Source organism: Paramisgurnus dabryanus, chromosome 3, assembly GCF_030506205.2.
Source record: "Paramisgurnus dabryanus chromosome 3, PD_genome_1.1, whole genome shotgun sequence".
Lineage (NCBI taxonomy): Eukaryota > Metazoa > Chordata > Actinopteri > Cypriniformes > Cobitidae > Paramisgurnus > Paramisgurnus dabryanus.
In genome coordinates this window covers 45,799,884-45,819,678 of record NC_133339.1, presented here as the reverse complement: position 1 = coordinate 45,819,678, position 19,795 = coordinate 45,799,884, and the positions used below count along the sequence as shown (strand labels likewise).

Below are 19,795 nucleotides of genomic sequence, written 5' to 3'. Positions count from 1 at the left end.
AGACTTCGCAAAGAGCGTGTGTCCCAGGTACAGTCTTGTTCAAAATAATAGCAGTACAATGTGACTAACCAGAATAATCAAGGTTTTTAGTATATTTTTTATTGCTACGTGGCAAACAAGTTACCAGTAGGTTCAGTAGATTCTCAGAAAACAAACAAGACCCAGCATTCATGATATGCACGCTCTTAAGGCTGTGCAATTGGGGTATTAGTTGAAAGGGGTGTGTTCAAAAAAATAGCAGTGTCTACCTTTGACTGTACAAACTCAAAACTATTTTGTACAAACATTTTTTTTTCTGGGATTTAGCAATCCTGTGAATCACTAAACTAATATTTAGTTGTATGACCACAGTTTTTTAAAACTGCTTGACATCTGTGTGGCATGGAGTCAACCAACTTGTGGCACCTCTCAGCTGTTATTCCACTCCATGATTCTTTAACAATTCATTCACATTTCTTGGTTTTGCTTCAGAAACAGCATTTTTGATATCACCCCACAAGTTCTCAATTGGATTAAGGTCTGGAGATTGGGCTGGCCACTCCATAACATTAATTTTGTTGGTTTGGAACCAAGACTTTGCCCGTTTACTAATGTGTTTTGGGTCATTGTCTTGTTGAAACAACCATTTCAAGGGCATTTCCTCTTCAGCATAGGGCAACATGACCTCTTCAAGTATTTTAACATATGCAAACATGTCCATATCATGATGCTTGCACCTCCATGCTTCACTGTCTTCACTGTGTACTGTGGCTTGATTTCAGAGTTTGGGGGTCGTCTCACAAACTGCCTGTGGCACTTGGACCCAAAAAGAAAAATTTTACTCTCATCTGTCCACAAAATGTTCCTCCATTTCTCTTTAGGCCAGTTGATGTGTTCTTTGGCAAATTGTAACCTCTTCTGCACATGCCTTTTTTTTAACAGAGGGACTTTGCGGGGGATTCTTGAAAATAGATTAGCTTCACACAGACGTCTTCTAACTGTCACAGTACTTACAGGTAACTCCAGACTGTCTTTGATCATCCTGGAGGTGATCATTAGCTGAGCCTTTGCCATTCTGGTTATTCTTCTATCCATTTTGATGGTTGTCTTCCGTTTTCTTCCACGTCTCTCTGGTTTTGCTCTCCATTTTAAGGCATTGGAGATCATTTTATCTGAACAGCCTATCATTTTTTGCACCTCTTTATAGATTTTCCCCTCTCCAATCAACTTTTTAATCAAAGTACGCTGTTCTTCTGAACAATGTCTTGAACGACCCATTTTCCTCAGCTTTCAAATGCATGTTCAACAAGTGTTGGCTTCATCCTTAACCTGATAAGGAACACTGTGCCGTACACGGCACACCCCCTCCCTTGCACGTGAGGCTGCATTACGTCATTGTAACTTTGAAGCATTAAATCTTCAAAATATACGGTCATGCGGCACATCGTTGTAAAGCTTAGACTTTCGGCATTCCATTTAGCACACACAGAAAGCATAATATGATTTTTAGCAGTCATAAAACTGTAATCTAGTTGTTAGTTACCTGAACCGGGCGGCGCCGATTTAGGATATTTACTTACCTTCAAAATCTTTCCTTTATCCGCTTCGGTGAAATTGTCCAATACAAATTGTTCATAAATCCCCAAAAGTCCAAGGAAATGGAATATCCAAGCCTTTTAATCCAAAACGATTTGTTCATCTCACAATCTTGAAGTTTCTGACCGAATTACGATATAAATAGTGTATACAATAAGTTCACTAACAGACATTCGTTCGAATCTCACTTTTCATTCATGATTTATAATGAATATATTCGGATGTCATGTTTATTGTGCAACGTCTGAGGAACAAATGCGCCCCCTTGTGGAATTTCAGCCGTTCCATAAGAGGTTAAATAGGGGCCACCTGATTCACACCTGTTTCTTCACAAAATTGATGACCTCAGTTATTGAATGCCACGCTGCTATTTTTTTGAACACACCCCTTTCAACTAATTCAACTACTTGCCCAATTGCACAGCCTTAAGAGCGTGCATATCATGAATGCTGGGTCTTGTTTGTTTTCTGAGAATCTACTGAACCTACTGGTAACTTGTTTGCCAAGTAGCAATAAAAAAATATACTAAAAACCTTGATTATTCTGGTTAGTCACATTGTACTGCTATTATTTTGAACAAGACTGTATATAGGCAGGATAATGAGCGACAAGTGGGAAATGTAGTTCCAGTTAGAAGTCGGGTGAATGTGATGTTTGAACACCGGGGACGTTTGCGCTGACATCCGTAACAGAACCCCCCCTGCGAGCGGCTCCAGACGCGGGACAGATTTTTCCTCGGACGGCCACGGGGGCGAGGGGCCGGCTTATCCGGATGAGACCTGTGGAAGACAGTTATAAGATTGGGATCCAAGATGTCCTTAGCGGCTTCCCACAATCTCTCCTCCGGGCCGTACCCCTCCCAGTCTATCAGGTACTGGATGTTGGATCCTCGCCGTCTGGAGTCTAAGAGCTCGTGTACCAGGAAGGCTTCCTCACCATCCACGATGAGTGGGGGGGTCCCGTTGAGCCGGATTCTACAGCCGTCCCCGGATTCTCGGCGGGTTTCAGGAGGGAAACATGAAAAGTGGGGGAGATACGATAATTAGCAGGCAGTTGGAGACGAAAAGACACAGGATTAATTTGTTTTATGATTTTGAATGGACCTACATACCTGGGACTTAGTTTCTTGCATGGTAGTCGAAGCCAGATGTCTTTGGTGAAGAGCCATGCGAATTGACCTGGTTTGTATGAAGGTTGTGGTCGTCTGCACTGATCTGCCTGTTCCTTGGATCTTCTGACTGCACGTGAAAGATGAACATAGGCTTGTTTCCAGGTTTCTTGACTCTTGTTAAACCACTCATCCACAGCGGGGACTTCTGATGGCTCGTCATCCCACGGGAGCATAGGTGGTTGGAACCCGAGTATACATTGGAATGGAGAGAGACCTGTAGCAGTTTTAGTGATGGAATTCTGTGCGTACTCGGCCCAAGGTAAGAAACGACACCACTCATTCTGGTTTTGATGACAGTATAATCTGAGGAATTTGGTGAGTTCCTGGTTAGCACGTTCTGTCTGTCCATTAGACTGTGGATGATATCCGGATTTAAGGCTTATGTTGACGTTGAGTGTTTTAAAGAAGGCTTTTCATACCCTAGATGTGAATTGGGGTCCACGGTCCGACACAATATCCTCAGGGAGTCCGTAATATCTGAAAACGTGACGTACCAGTTGTTCACCTGTTTCTAGGGCTGACGGGAGTTTGGGCATGGGGACAAATCTGCAGGCTTTAGAAAAGCGGTCAACGACTGTAAGGATTATGGTATTACCTTTGGAGAGGGGTAAATCAGTGACGAAATCCACAGCAATATGAGACCAGGGCCTTTTGGGTATTTCCAGGGGCTGAAGAAGACCTGCCGGAGCTTGGTGGAGAGATTTATTAGCTGCGCATGTGATACAAGCATTGACAAACGTGGAAACATCCTCATGCATAAATTGCCACCAAAATTTGTTTCTCAGCTTTTGTAGTGTAGTGTTAATACCTGGATGTCCTGAGCTGGGAGAAGTGTGTACCCATTGGATGAGTTGTTGTCTGAATTTGGGTGGGACAAACGTGCGATCGATGGGACACCTTCTGGGTGTTGGTTTCTGAGCTTTGGCTTGGTTAATTTCCTGAACTACATTCCAATGCACGGGTGCAACAATAAGGGTGGGCGGGATGATGGGCTCAGGTTTGGTGGGTTGTGGAACAGAGTCGTATTGATGAGACAGGGCATCAGCTTTCGAGTTCTTTGACCCTGGACGGTAAGTGATTATGAACCGGAAGCGAGTAAAGAACAGGGCCCACCTGGCCTGTCTGGTGTTGAGACGCTTTGCTGATTGCAGATATTCAAGGTTGCGATGGTCAGTAAAGATGGTGACTGTGTGTTTGGCACCCTCTAGCCAATGCCGCCATTCTTCTAGCGCTGCCTTCATCGCTAGAAGCTCACGATTACCCACATCATAATTGCGTTCAGCTGCATTCAGTTTTCTAGAAAAATATGCACAGGGGAAAAGTTTAGTGGGTTCGCCTTGCCTTTGAGATAGTATAGCGCCAATGCCCGAGTTGGATGCATCCACTTCCACAATGAACGGACGATCCGGATCGGGATGACGCAAGATGGGAGCTGACGTGAACATGACTTTGAGGTCTTCGAATGCTCTTTTTGCGTCGGGACACCACGTCAACTTGTGATTGCTTTTCCGTACCAGGGAAGTTAGAGGGGCTGCGATGGAACTGAAATTTGTGATAAAGCGTCTGTAGAAGTTTGCGAAGCTTAGGAAACGCTGGAGGTCTTTTACTGATTGGGGTTGCGGCCAGTTTAATACTGCATGTACCTTTCGTTCATCCATAGCTACCCCTTCCGGACTAATGACATACCCCAGAAATGAAATGGACGTGGAGTGGAACTCACATTTCTCTGCCTTAGCGTAAAGTTGGTGTTGTATGAGTCGCTGTAGTACAGTTCTGACGTGTTGGATGTGTTGTTCTTGGGAATCGGAATAAATCAGTATGTCATCGATGTACACAATGACGAACTGGTTGAGCATGTCTCTGAACACCTCGTTTATGAAAGACTGGAAGACGGAGGGACTGCTAGATAGGCCAAAGGGCATGACCAAATATTCATAGTGTCCATTCGCCGTAGAGAATGTAGTCTTCCACTCATCACCTTCGCGGATGCGAATGAGGTTGTAAGCGTTGCGCAGGTCGAGCTTACTGTAAATCTTGGCGTTACGAAGCTGTTCTAGGGCTGCAGGGACTAAAGGAAGTGGATATCTGAATTTAACTGTGATTTCGTTGAGTCCGCGGTAGTCAATACATGGACGTAGACCCCCATCCTTCTTCTCCACGAAGAAAAACCCCGCTGAGGCGGGTGATGTGGATTTACGAATAAACCCCTTGGATAGTTCTTCGTCGATGTACCTTTTCATGGCTTGGGTCTCGGGCTCTGACAGGGGAAAGATGCGGCCCTTAGTAAGTTGTGAGTTGGGAAGCAGCTCGATAGCACAGTCGCAGGATCGATGGGCTGGAAGCTGTGTTGCTTTGGTCTTGCTAAATGCCGTTGCCAGATCATGATATTCCTTAGGTACGTTGTCAGGAGGAGGAGTCATGGTACCTACTGGTGACAGAAGTGGAGGTAATTCAGGTTTTCTGTGAATACACTTTAACTGGCAAGAGGGGCTCCAGTGCACTATTTCCTTGTTACTCCAGGAAATTAAAGGGTCATGTTCGTTTAGCCAGGGGAAGCCAAGGATGATGGGATTATGAGGTGACGGCATGGCGTAGAAGATGATGTTCTCAGAGTGATTGGTAGAGATGTTCAGGGTTATTGTTTCTGTGATATGCGTGACGCGACCTGAGCCGAGGGGTCGTCCATCTAACGCTGAGACAGAGAGAGGTGAGCAAGGGGTTAATTTAATATTGTGAGTTTTAACTAGATCAATGTCAATGAAGTTGCCGGCAGCCCCGGAATCCAGTAAAGCTTTAGTAGTTACAGTGTGACCATGAAATTTCAATGTAACAGGAATTTCGAGGCAATCATAAGTCCCCGTGGGGGAAAGAGCACTCACCCGGCCCAAACGAGACTGAGCAGGTCGAACAGGGCAGGAAGCTATGACATGTCCGGGTTCGCCGCAATATAGACATAATCTCTCTCTGAATCGGCGATCTCTCTCCTCCACAGTTAATCGTGCACGACCCACTTGCATTGGTTCACATTCCTCGGTTGACGTAACAGGGGAGGTACTCACATAACGGGTGGGTCTTCGTGTCCGGACGAGATTGTCAATGCGAATGGCCAGATCCACAAACTCAGTACAACTCTTCCCTTCGTCTCTGCAAGCCAGTTCAGATTGAAGCTCACCACTTAATCCTTGCCTAAACATCGTCTTGAGGGTGATTTCAAGCCAGTCCGTTTGTGCTGCTAACGTGCGAAATTCCAATGCGAATTCAGCCGCGTTGCGGTTTACCTTGACGCAGCGCCAGCAGACGCTCACCCGGATCGCGTCCTCCAGCTGGGTGCTCGAACACCGCCTTCATGGTTTGTTGGAATTCGTCGTATGTGCTGTGATCAAAACCTCCCGACGTCCATAATGCTGTCGCCCATTCCAAAGCCTTACCGGTGAGTAGCGTACAGACTAGCGAGATCTTGCCGATCTCGGTGGGGTAAACATGGGGTTGCTGAGCGATGAATAATGAGCACTGCATAAGAAATCCACGGCATCTTTCAGGTGTACCATCGAATTTCTCGGGGAAAGCCAGTCGTGGTGTAGTAGGGGCGACAGGATGCGGCTGTGGAGCTGGTGGAGGTGGCTGTGCAGTGGCTGCCGCGGAGGAACCAGCGGCTGACGCGGCCGCGAGCCCGTGTAGGCTCTGAACGGAGCGCACGAGCTCCTCCGTCAGTGATGTTAGCCTTGCTAGCTGTTGTTGGTGAGCCATGAGGACGCCGGCTTGCGACGAGAGCTCTCCGGTGATCTGGGAAAGAGTTGCTGGATCTGTGGGCGGCGAAGTCTTCTGTGACGCGTCAGACAAGGTTGGATCCATTTGTAAATCTTTATTCGTATCACACAGCAGTTTAGACAAAGGCAATGCAATGTAGAGGTAAGACAGGAATGTAAACACAGGTACGGCTTGGGGCAGGCAGATAGTAATCGTAATCGTTATCACAGTCCAGTATCGTGGCAGGCGGAAAGCAATTGTAAACGTTAACACAGTCCAGTATCGGGGCAGGCAGAGAGCATTCGTAAACGAGTAAACAGTCCAAGGTCGAGGCTGGCAGCTAAACATCAATAAACCGAAAGGCAGTCCAAAAGTAATCACCAGGGAAACAAACACAGGGAAAACAGGGAAATAACGCTCAGTAGTGCTGCACAGGGCAAAACAAGACTTCGCAAAGAGCGTTTGTGTGTGTCCCAGGTATATAGGCAGGATAATGAGCGACAGGTGGAGTTTAATCAGCGGAGCGTGGGGCATAGTGGGAAATGTAGTTCCAGTTAGAAGTCGGGTGAATGTGATGTTTGAACACCGGCGACGTTTGCGCTGACATCCGTAACAAGTATTTGAATAAGATCTTATTTTTTAGATTAAAACTTCTGATAAAATAATTATATTAAATTAAACAATACCACAAGACCAAGCAAGCTGTTTTTTGTATATGAGCAAGTTTGCAAATATAAAATTGAGTTTAAACAAACATTATCAAGACGTTTTGGGAAATGAAATAGTTCACAACAAATTCAAACAAGCGCCTTAGCATAGAAAAATGCATACACATAAATATTCACCGTTGCAATAAAGCATTTTATTGCATATATACACATTATAAAATACTATTATTTTATATATTATATTTTACTGCATATATACACATTATAAAATACTATTATTTTATATATTATATTAGTAATATATATATATAATACAATAATAATATATTTATATATTTTTTATAATTTTATTTCTTTCTTTATTTATTTAATATAATATATATTTATTTAATAATGACTTTATAAGGTGTTTTTGTGTATTTTTATTCATTAGAAAAGGGCTGGTCTTGTCTTGGTCTCAAACCCTCAAAGTCTTGGTCTCGACAAACTTTGGTCTAGACTACAACACTATTGCTAAGGTGTTACTAGACATAATAGACAGATCAAGGAGGTTTTACTGGTATTAAGAAAACCATAGTCAAGGTAAATATGTGCTAACGCAGCACCCAGCTACTTTCACAACAGATAAATGATTAACACTAAGCAGAAATGCATGACTGGTTTTTATGACCAATAAGAAGTCACACCTTGCCCTTGACCTCAATAACTGTATAAAATTCATTGTTGATGCAACACACAACCACATGGTCAACGGTATGACAGAAACAGTTCAGATGTTTACATAATGTGCATCTTTTGGGCATCACAGCCTATATGGTCTATGCAAAAGCCTGTTATTTGAATCTAATAGTATTGAACGTGATTGACACACACACAAGCTCACAGTTTTGTTCAGCATGTGATTATCCAACCTTAATATCTAAAAATGTAATAAATATGATATGACAAGAAGAGGGCAATAAAAAAATACGTGCAGATATGTTTCTATACAGAGAGATAATTTAACATTAGCATTTAATAATCAAAGGCCTCTTCAACATACATGCAGTTATTATTTTGTATGCATATAAAAACATTGCAATGCTCAATTACTTAATAAAAGCAGTCTAGACGTGCAGAAATACTGTAGACACTGCTGCATTGCACATCTTGTATGTATATTTATGAAGCAATGACCTTGTTACTTAAGAGCCAATCCAACACAACACATTTTGCACAATACGCAGAGCACTGTATGTAAACAATACCATGCGGTCTCTTTCATGACGTATGTGAGAATAAAGGTTGACAGAACAGACATATAAGAAATAAAGCTTGTGCATAACAATATATTTTTAATTTCAACAATCGTCCTACCTGTTAGAGATGTGCTGTTCCGCTAGATGAATTGATGTCAACAGAGATAAAGTATGTGTAGAGTTATACTGCAGCGAATGCTTGACCTTGTTTACATACCATGACTACACGGAGCCAAAAACGAGCGAACATGACTCGGGGTTTTCCGGAAAGCCGATGTGGAGCGAAAGCGGCGCCATATTTGTTGTGGCCATTTTTCCTTTCAGGAAAACAGAATTAAATGTTGTTCTGGATCTTAATGTTTACCAGGGGCGTTGCTAGACATAAAGCTGTACTTGGGCACAACCCCCCCCCACCCCCGTTTTTCCTGATTTGTTTCTTGAAAGCCTGCTGCGTGTAAGAAGTGTGCAACACTTCAATACTAATCTACTTTGCTTAACTCACTATTTCTACACTGTAACAAGATAAACATGTATGTATTTTTTTTTTAAAGTATTAACTTAATCATATTTAACCATTATTAACATGTTTGGAGGCATACATGGCATACAATGTGTGGAAATAATGACAGCAAAGAAAAAATGTATAAATACAATAACTATATTTTAAAGGGGACATACATGAAAATCTTATTTTTACATGTTTAAGTGCAATAATTGGGTCCCCAGTGCTTCTATCAACCTAGAAAATGGGTAAAAGATCAACCCAGTAACTTAGTTTTGGTAAACCATTCTCCACAAGGATGTGGAAAAAATAGGTAATTGAAATTTGGCTCCCCTGGTGATGTCAGAAGGGGATAAAACTTGACATTTACCATGCAAACAGCCGCCTCTGTTCTTTTCATTGTGTTTGTTGCACAATGATGTGATCTAACTTCTGTTTCCTGTCAGATTGAAGCAACTTCCAGTTCCTCCTCACGCCAAAACGACTGGTGTTCTGTCGAAGTCTGTTCCCTCGGCTGCAACTATTAATCGCGTGTCCCATTAAAATGCCTCTGAAATCAATTCTGTGTTTCATGGACAGCTTGTGCGTGTAAGTTACTACGGCATTTGGTCAGTGGGAAGTCCTTCTCAATCTAAAATCATTATAATTCGGAGTCGTTTATAACGTGCATTTAAAAAAGCAACACTCGTTAAACATAATATATTTATATATTCTTAATTATCATGAAAATACCCAAAACAATTTGAAGAACAGCGATAAAAATATTCCTGTAGACATTTCCTGGAATAGCGTTTGTAATGCTACTTCTTCTGTGCAAGGGAGATTCTGCATGAGAGCGCCCTCTGGCTTTGGGATGTGTCTGCATTTCACCATAATTCATTCAAATTCATTTAATTGAGAAAACGCACATTTGCACGATTAATTTGAGGTCACATTGATAAACCCCCGCCCACTCACAGTCCTGCATTACCATAGTTTCCACCCTCAGAGAGTTGTACTCTGGCCGGGTTGCAGAGGTGGGCCGGAGCGCGGTTCACATGGGCACAGGCGTGGAAGGCTGTGGTGCGAGCGCAATCGCGCCTGAGCGCGATTCAAAAGGTGAAGACGTCAGTTGCACGACCGCTCACCTTCATCTGCCTCCTTAAAAACCTTTTGATGCGCACAGCGGGGTTACGTGAATGTCCGAGCTGCGCACGTGACAGATCAACTAAGCAATATGATGACATGTGAGAGGGCTGTCTCTAATCGCGCACCAAACGACTCCAAATAAAAAACACAGACTTATCATCAGGTGGGTTCCAGTGTTAAGAGAGAGCTTTACTTCCTGCTTTTTTCAAAACAATCGCATCTTAATGACGAAAGCGCGCCCGGACTTGGATCGATAAGAAGTACAGTGTGAGTGCGTGCATCTGGGGAGTAGGGAGGGGTGACAATCGCGCTGGGGCATGGTTTGGTTTGGATAATGTGAGTGCGCCCTAAGGCAGTGGTTCCCAAACTTTTTCAGCGTGCGGCCCCCCTTGTGTATGGTGCATTCCTTCGCGGCCCCCCAAAGAAAATTTGTGACAAAAAGCTGTTCTAAAACTCAACATTTTCATAAAAAAAACTTAAATTATACAAAAAAGTAGTGCTTTTGTTTTTTTCAGGTTTAACTACACAGAATTGATGATAAATTAATGTATTTCATAAAATGTCATAAAACTAGGGGCCCCCCTGGCACCATCTCGCGGCCCCCAGTTTGAAAACCACTGCCCTAAGGGATTGAGGAGCTGTAGCTCATTTGCATTTAAAGGTACAGACATTAAAACATGCATTTTTGCTCCAATCCAAATAGGGTCATTTTGGACATGATATAATAAATTATCTGTGGGGTATTTTAGGATGAAACTTCAAAGACTGTTGTCGATGAAGCCGAAAGGCTATAGTACAATATATAGTTACAGGACATAGTAGGTTATACATATAAATACTTTTTAGACTTGATTATGTTGGATTATTGATTGTCTTTGTCAAATAATTGTTTACATTTTTATATTACAGGGAATTGCACTTGAAGCTACACATAAAATGATGGCAAAAGATAGCGTCAGAACTGTATGAAGTTAATAATTTTTATCAAATTATTTACATGGATGTCTTGTAAAACTTAAGGCAGAATTGTATAACATATAAGTTTTATTCATTAGTTTAATCGTAAATGATTAGTAATCTAACGGTGATAAGAATAATGTGTACGTATATAATTAATTTGTCTGTCATTGCTACTTGTTAAATAGTTAATGTTAGTATGAAAGCAAATCAAACCTTGTTTTTTATATTATGGGAGCTTTTATTAGTTTTATTCATTATTACCCCATTGTATTAACTAATGTGTAATTACAAATACAAGTTTTACAAATGTTCTTGTCCTTTTAGTAAAAAACCTGTACATTGTCCTGGGTAAAATGTTTATTAACATTAATAGCAATGCAAATGTAACTACCGTACCTTCATGAAAAATCAAACATTAAAAAAACTTTTCAATGTAAACACATAATATTTACATTATAAACATAACATCTGTGCAATACTGCCACAGCATCTTGATGGACACAGAAAGGTAAGGGCAAAATAATGAATAATCAGCATCAATTGTTGTAGCACTGAATCTATCAAACTATTATAAACAATGGTATTTAAATAAGTAAGTAATTATAAGTTTAAAGCAACACTATGTAGTTTCCATGTAAAAATGACTTACGGCTCCCCCATGTGGTTGAAATGTGCAACAGTGCCTGGTATCAGACACTCTTTTGCAGGCAGGGGGAGGGGCGGGGCTGTGTGCTCTACCCTCCACCTCGACTTTCAGAGTGTGCTTGTAGCAGCTAGGAGGCTGCTCAGGTTGCAGCAGCAGTAGAATTTGTCTAGTTAAGAGTTGTTCTATCACTGAAATAATTTTAGAGACATTATTTAAAGGTTGAAAAACTACATAGTGTTGCTTTAAAAGGCAAATAATCAACATAAGGAGTTAAACCAATAGCAAAAATGCAAAAGAACCCGATATATATGTAAGCATTAATAATCTTAAAGGGACATTCCACTTTTTTTTAAATATGCTCATTTTCCAGCTCCCATGGAGTTAAACATGTGAGTTTTACCATTTTGGAATCCATTCAGCTGTTCTCCAGGTCTGGCTCTAGCACTTTTAGCATAGCTTAGCACAATCCATTCAAGCTGATTAGACCATTAGCATTGCGCTAAAAAATAAAATCGTAGCAGCAGGCATAGTTTTATTACGCACTCCCCGAAAATAGTCCCCTGCTATTGAAAGTAACCAAGGGGACTATTTTCGGGAAGTGCATTATATCACCAGGCCTGCTGCAGCCATGTTATGGCAGCAAAGTCCTTGATTATTACGCCAGAATGAGAGTATAGTTCCTAGCCATATCTGCCTAGAAAATAACAGCTTTTAATTTTCCATCAGTTTTAGTACACGATACAGAAGAGTCAAGTTTTAACTGTGAGCCCATTTTAAGCCCTGGCTTCAAATAGTTTGTAAACAAATCTTTACAGGATGGAATATTATTCTGTTATCTGAACATATAACACCAGCATCTTCATCATGTTCACAGTCATTTGATCCTAGTCCATTGTGTTTGCACTGTTTTAAGCTGCTCTCACTTCCAGAACATTCAACTTCATCCAGCCAGATAGAGTCACTCCCCTGGCCAAAAGAAGCCTCACTGTTTGCAATAAGAGCTTGGCCACATCCCACCTGTCTGCACACCACATCAGCATCATAAATGTCCCAAGAGTCATCGCACACAGTTCCCCAACTACCATTGTGAAAGACCTCAACTCTACCAGAGCAGGAATTACTACCATTGACCAGTCGAACATCACCTCCTGAAAAACAAGACAACTTCATTATAATTCAGTCCATGTCAAACTCTTACATTGTTTTATTATGACAGATTAGTTGAAATTAATCATTGTGCTTTAGTAGAACAAACAAAAAATGTTTCCTCTATCTTACAACAGTATAATCTAATGTAGAAACGATCACAGAAATAATCTTACAACAGGATTAATGTCTGATGCATTTGTATACTGTCAATACCATCATGATTGACATAAAGAAGCATTACCCAGCCAAAAAGACGACATTCGGATCAAATGCAATGATTTGACGAATTTTTTTATGGTCCATGATAAGTAAATTCCTAAAGCGTGTTGTGTTTCTGGTTCTCTTTCAGTCGGTCACTACGACGTCAAGTCGTGACTGACGAATTGGGAACTCGCTTAGAGAGACCAATCTGCTTCAAGTACTACTAAAACGCCAATGAACTTGGCATTGAGGTATTTGCATAATGCTGGCGGCGCCCCGCCAGGTGCGTATATAAGACGCACATGCAAATAGGGAAATTAGCTTTTTTGTTTCGAAAGCCAGCAGTATCTGCTACTGAGAAGCTACTCTTCTGCTCTTTGGGGAAACAATCGCTAAAGTTGGTTGGACAAGCAGTACCACAGCGGAAGCTCACAGTTTTTCCACTACTCTACAGCTTTTTTGTTTTGAGAGGTCAGTAATTCCACTCGCACGGTCTCTGGGTGCTTGGCTTCAGCTCCCCAGCCCGTCCCTTTAAACGTGTCCGATGCACATGTACGTTAAAGCCCCTGAGAGAGAGCGGTGTTCGCATTTTAACTTACTTCGATGATTGGCTTATAATATTGCATTCTCGCCAGATGCTTTGCGAACACCTAACGCTTCAGCATCTCGCCCGTTTGGGTCTTCGGGTCAACTGAGAAAAGAGCACAGATCTCTTTTCTCAGTATAGAACTGGACTCGATTGATTATTGGCACGTTTAACAGAAGTGCGCGTCCAGTCAATCCTGACTTGCCTCAATACATTTCGAGGGAAGAACATGGTCCCACTGAAACAATTTCAGAAGTTCCTGGGGCATATAGCAGCAGCTGCGCCTGTGACACCGCTCGGGCTGCTCCATATGAGACCGCTTCAGCATTGGCTTCACGGTCGAGTCCTAAGGAGATTTGGAAACATTTCGGTCGAGCGCAGATAGATCTGTTTGCATCCTCGGACACAACCCATTGTCACCTGTTTTATTCACTAAACGAGGGCAGCCACGGCGTGGATGCATTGGCACACAGCTGGCCGGGGGACATGCGCAAATACGCGTTCCCTCCAGTGAGCTTAATCGCACAGACGCTGTGCAAGGTCAGGCAGGACAAGGAGAACCTTCTACTGGTTGCGCCTTACTGGATGACCAGGAATTGCTTTCCAGAACTGATGCTCCTCGTGACTGCCCCTCCCTGGCGGATTCCCCTTAGGAAGGACCTTCTTTCTCAAGGAGGGGGCACGTTATGGCACCCGCGCCCTGACCTGTGGGATCTCAAGCGGTATCTAACACCATTGCTGCAGCGCAAGCGCCGTCCACTAGACACGCGTACGCGCTTAAATGGAACCTGTTCCATTAATGTTGTGCTTTCATACCTTCAGCACCTGTTAGATGGTAGGCTGTCACCCTCCACCATTAAAGTTGACGTTGCTGCGATATCTGCACATCACTCTCTAATAAACGGCAGATCGGTCGGCCAGAACGATTTAGTTATTAGGTTTTTGAGAGGCGCACGAAGGCTGCATCCTTCGTGCCCTCCTTCTATCCCTCCATGGGGCCTGTCCATGGTGCTGAAAGCCCTCCAGGGACCCCCGTTCGAGCCGCTGCAGTCTATGAGTCTGAAGTTTTTATCAATGAAAACTCTGACCCTGCTCGCATTGACCTCAGTTAAGAGGGTAGGGGACCTCCATGCATTCTCCATCGACGAGTCATGCCTTCAGTTTGGTCCTGCTGTCTCGAGCGTAACACTCAGACCCAGACCAGGCTACGTGCCCAAAGTTCCCACCACTCCTTTCCGAGATCAGGTGGTGAGCTTGCAAGCGCTGCCCCCAGAGGAGGCAGACCCAAACATGGCTTTATTATGTCCAGTATGCGTGCTGTGTCTCTACGTGGATCGCACACAAAGCCTCAGGACCTCAGACCAGCTCTTTGTCTGTTACGGTGGTCAGCAGAGAGGGAAAGCTGTCACTAAGCAGAGGATGTCTCGTTGGATTGTAGACACCATCGCCCTTGCTTATAATCTGCAGGGCACCCCATGCCCATTTAATTTGAGAGCACACTCCACTAGAAGTGTTGCCTCATCTTGGGCTCTTCCTTGTGGTTCCTCGCTAACAGACATCTGCAGAGCTGCTGGTTAGGCGTCACCTAACACGTTCATTAGGTTTTACAGTGTTCATGTTGACCCGGTTTCCTCTCGTGTTCTCATCTCATCTGGGGGATCGCTGAGCACCGGCTCACGTGTCGGCTTGCAGCCTCCGACTGACGCTACACAATAAGTGTCCGTATGGAAGGCCATCCGGTCAAAAATGCATAATGGTTTGATTTGAGTCTACTTGGCTGCCTTGGCAGCTGATGTTGTGGAGCATCGGCTGTCAGCCTCTCACTAGCTGCATCCTCGCGAACCTATGTGTTTGGCTCGGGCCTCCACATTGCGTCCCTCCTTTGTGAGTATTTTTCCGTGGGGTTAATCCTACCAGCCCACGTTTTCCCTCCACCAGAGCCTGCTCTGCTTACAAAGCCACGGCTGTCTATGTACATCAAACACGGTTGACTATTCTCCACCATTAACCCCTCACGGGGCGATGGCTTCCGCAGCATTCCTATTCTACTCAGATAGGGCGCTTAACAGTCGCTGGCACTACTGTGGGGTAAAAGGAACATCTAATGCCTGGCGTTCTGCCTTAAATCCTATTCTCCATCTCCTTAATTCTTTCCCGGCCAGCGTTTTAAAAAAAGTTTCTAGCCAGCGCCAGCATTTTTCATGATTATCACAAAAGTTTAGTGCCTTCCAGAAAATGTTCTTATTTAAATATATAAACAAACAATATATTAAATGAAAGAACTAACCCTCTGCTTTAAAAAAAAAAACAATTTTGCAGTAGCACCTCACTGCAGAACACGACATCCAGGGGGCGGGGTTGGATTCAGATCCAGGGGCGGAGCTAGATCCAGATCCAGAGATCCCATTGGTCGGCAGTTTTTACCACAAGACACGTCATATACATGTTGCTGCGTTACCATTTCCGCATTAAGTCGTAACTAAATTAAGTTATTCTTTTGACATAAAAACGAACTTTACTTATGACTACAATAAAAGTAGTGCCTTTAGGGTGAAATGTAAGTTTTTTGCTATAATGTTTTGGAGTAAAACATTTTGGTTAAGCCTACTACAAGAAATCTCACCACATGCAGTTTAAGACCTATGAATGGATACAGTATAAATATGCATAATTATTAAAATATTTAGGTAATGACATGTTATTTAGAAATTAATAAATTGAATGTTTATCTTGTATGGACTTTAAACTTGTTTTAACGCATCTTTGCTTACAGCCATTAAGAAACAGGTTTCCCTCGTAGATGGCGACCACAGGTTGCAACTAATTGCAGGCTGCAACAACGCAAATATAATTGTTCATTGGCAGAACAAAGTATATAAAGTGGGAGCAGTTGGATCTAGATCCAACCCCGCCCCCTGGATGTTGTGTTCTGCAGTGAGAACCATCTCCAATTTGACCAAAAAGCTGAGATAATTTAATTTTTGTGAAGGACTTTTGATAGAGATCAGATGCAGATCGATCTTTAAAACATACACGGAGTTCTTTCTCTTGCACGTGAGGTGCTACTTCCAGGTTGTATAAGTTGCAGAAGTGCGCCACCTGGTGGAAAATAGCGGTATTGCAGAAAGCCGGAAATTCTCGTCATTGGCAGGGAAGCGTTTTCTCTTAATTGACGAGTTATCTCGTCAATGGCGGCTAGGAGTTATGTGGACCCGGAGGGCTTTATGGTCAGCTCCAATGGCATTTTGGTAGGGATTCCCAATTCATCGGTCATGACGTGATGCCGTTTTGACCGACTGAAAGGGACTGTCTTGGTTACGGATGACTGTCTCGGTTACGGATGTAACCCTCGTTCCCTGAAGGAAGGGAACGGAGACGTCACGTCCCGTCGCCACAGATGCTGCTCCCTGCTGTTACGGCCGGTCATGGTTTCCAGGCTTTCTCAGCGAAATGAAGCTAATTTCCCTATTTGCACGTACGGCTTATATACGCACCTGGCGGGGCGGCGCCGGCATTATTCAACTGCCTCAATGCCAAGTTCATTGGCGTTTTAGTAGTACTCGAAGCAGATTGGTGTCTCTAAGCGAGTTCCCAATTTGTCGGTCACGACGTGACGTCTCCGTTCCCTTCCTTCCGTCGGGTTGGTTTTGAAACATTTGATGAAACTGACATTTCAAATGAAAATGTTATTTCAATATTTTTTGCTAAGATAAATAGGCATGGGCCGGTATAAGATTCCGGCGGTATGATAACCTTTAGCAAAAATACCACGGTTTCGCGGTGTTGCGGTATTGCCATTACAACACTAATATGTGTTATTTTCAAATGCCAGGTACAAATAAAGCCTTTAAATTATAATATGCTTTCAAAAAATATATAATATTTTCGTAATGGATATTAAATGTAAACATCAAATCAATCACATGACTTAATGATTTGATGAATTTTGTATAAACACAGCTCATACCTTGGAGACGGTATCACAGAACATTTTAGTGGTTTTGAAACCTTGACTGTTTAAAACCTCGGTATACCTTGAAACCGGTAACCGGCCCATGCCTAAAGATAAACAACAAAATATGTTTGCAGTTGCATATAAACGAGGTTATAGTCATGTATATTTACTAAAAACAAGTGTAACACAAAAATCTATCTTATTCTGTTGTGTTACTTTTGACCCACCTTTGTGTTACTTTCGTCCCTGCTGACTAGCTTAAACACTAGCTTTTAAAATTAAGTTTTTCTGAAAAATGGTACTTTCGCCCTTGCTCCCCCTATATATATTTCTATCACTTTACTTAGTGTTTGCTATCAGGATTTGAAGAGACTTTCAACCAACATAACAAAAGTGTTTCTTTAAAAAAAATCACCTATATCCTGCCTTTAACCAAGTGTAAATACTATAATGATCTTGTGATGGCTAAGGCCACACCATTAAGTTTATTTTTGTTTTTCTTTGATAATTGTTTTATTTTGTAGAGTGGTTTGTGTTGGCATGAATTTGTTTTATTTAAAATGATGCTGTGTATTTATTAGGTTTATTGTGACCCTTAATACTTATAAATTGTTTAATTCTCTTGCTAGAGTGCACGCTAGTAAATGAAGAAAATAATAAGTTGAGATTTGGGTCTTATTTTCATGTTTATTTCATATATTTATTTTTATTTATTTTTTTTGGGTTGTGCCACGGTTCATGACTGCAGCGTGAGTCGGAGGTCGGTAATTTAAAAAGCTTACTTTTAAAGTTTGAGTTGTAGTTTTTCAATAATTTGTATTTCTTTTTGTAAATAATTATATTTCTTTATTTTTATTTTCATTTGATGAATTTGGTGTTGATATTTTCTTAGTTTTTGGAATTTTGTGTTCACCCTAATTCCAGAATGGTTTGGTCGGCCAATTAAGAAATGCATAAGCTGCCGATCATTAGGTGATTGTTTGTGAGATCCTGGGAGAGCAATGCAACCAGGGTCTAAGTGTGGATAGATTTCCCTGTTTCCCGAATTTATGGGAATCTTTTTGATAAAAGAAAGATAAATAAATTGAAGTCTAAACGACATTGATTATAGGCAGTGGCTCCTGTGGTTTTTGGGCGAGAATCCTCACAAATATGGTGTCAGAAGTGGGATTGCCTGATCAGGAGAAGGCCACTGGTGAAGAAATCTAAGGAAAATTGATGGAGATGGCGCCTAAAAGAGTGCGTGCTGTTGTACCAACTGATACGGAGCCCGTTTCGGATGATGGCGAGGTCCGCTCAGGGGCGACAGGTGCAGCTGGGCCGACGGCCGAAGGAGAAGCGGAAAGTGATGTGGTGGAGCTTAAGCGGATGTTTCAAAGGTTCCTGTCGGATCAGCGTGACCGAGATGCCTGGCAGACACAAGAGGCGAATCGACAGGATTCTAGATGGAAGACGCTCCAGCATCAGTTCCGTTTGCTGCAGGAGGAGGTGAATCAACGTACCCCAGCGGCGGATTCGCGGGATGTCGCGGAGCCGGTGGGTCCACGGGGAGCTTCTTTGGGCTCCGCAAATATTAACTTTGGACATGTGTTGAAAGAGCCGAAGCTGCAACAGTTGTGTGAAGCGGATGATATTGAACATTACCTAACTACGTTTGAACGCATTGCTGAGGTGTGTAAATGGCCGAGAGAGGAGTGGGCCATCAGACTTATTCCATTATTGACGGGGAAGGCGCGTAGCGCATATGTGGCTATGGATGTAATAGCTGCCAGTGACTATAGCCAAGTAAAGGAGGCGATCTTGAGGAAGTATTCTATCAACCACGAGACGTATCGACAAAGGTTCCGTTCGTTGGAGGTAATGGAAGAAGAGACTCCTAAAGAGTTGTATGTTCGATTAAAGGACTTGTTTCATAAGTGGGTGTCACCGGACGAGAAAACTACGGAGGACATTGCTGAGGTAATTGTCCTAGAACAATTTCTGCGAATGCTTAGCCCAGAGCTGCAAACGTGGATAAAAGAACATGATCCGCTTTCTGCTGAGGAGGCTGCGCGATTGGCTGATGTCTTTGTAGCTGCGCGACGGAGAACTGAGCCATGGAGTCTCAATCGCTGGAAAACGGTGCGGGACAAGTCTTCTCGTTGACTGCCGTCGACACCTCAAGGTAGCAGAGCTGCAAGTGAGTCAAGTTTTAAACGAACTGAGAACTCTGTCTCTGTGTCAGAGATTAAGTGTTATAAGTGTGGACAATTGGGGCATAAAAAACCGA

At 42.7% G+C, this 19,795-nt stretch overlaps 2 protein-coding genes across 3 annotated transcripts in view; both read right to left on the bottom strand.

Moving 5' to 3' along the window:
• LOC135744828 (butyrophilin subfamily 3 member A3) overlaps positions 1 to 8,671 on the bottom strand; it is a 29,254-nt gene extending 20,583 nt beyond the window's left edge. Inside the window, exon 1 of the mRNA XM_065263180.2 lies at positions 8,518 to 8,671. The gene's annotated coding sequence lies outside the window, so the exon portion shown is untranslated. The remainder of the gene's footprint in view (positions 1 to 8,517) is intronic.
• Positions 8,672 to 11,328: 2,657 nt separating this feature from the next.
• Positions 11,329 to 19,795, bottom strand: part of LOC135744848 (scavenger receptor cysteine-rich domain-containing protein DMBT1-like) — a 31,444-nt gene continuing 22,977 nt past the window's right edge. Inside the window, exons 5-6 of one of the 2 annotated variants that reach the window (XM_065263224.2) lie at positions 17,539 to 17,630; positions 12,409 to 12,783 (exon numbers count right to left, since the gene is read on the bottom strand). In XM_065263224.2, the coding sequence (XP_065119296.1) occupies positions 12,544 to 12,783; positions 17,539 to 17,630 (332 nt within the window). In that variant the 3' untranslated portion in view covers positions 12,409 to 12,543. Of the gene's footprint in view, positions 12,784 to 17,538; positions 17,631 to 19,795 lie in introns of both variants that reach the window. The other variant, XM_065263223.2, reaches the window with a different exon arrangement.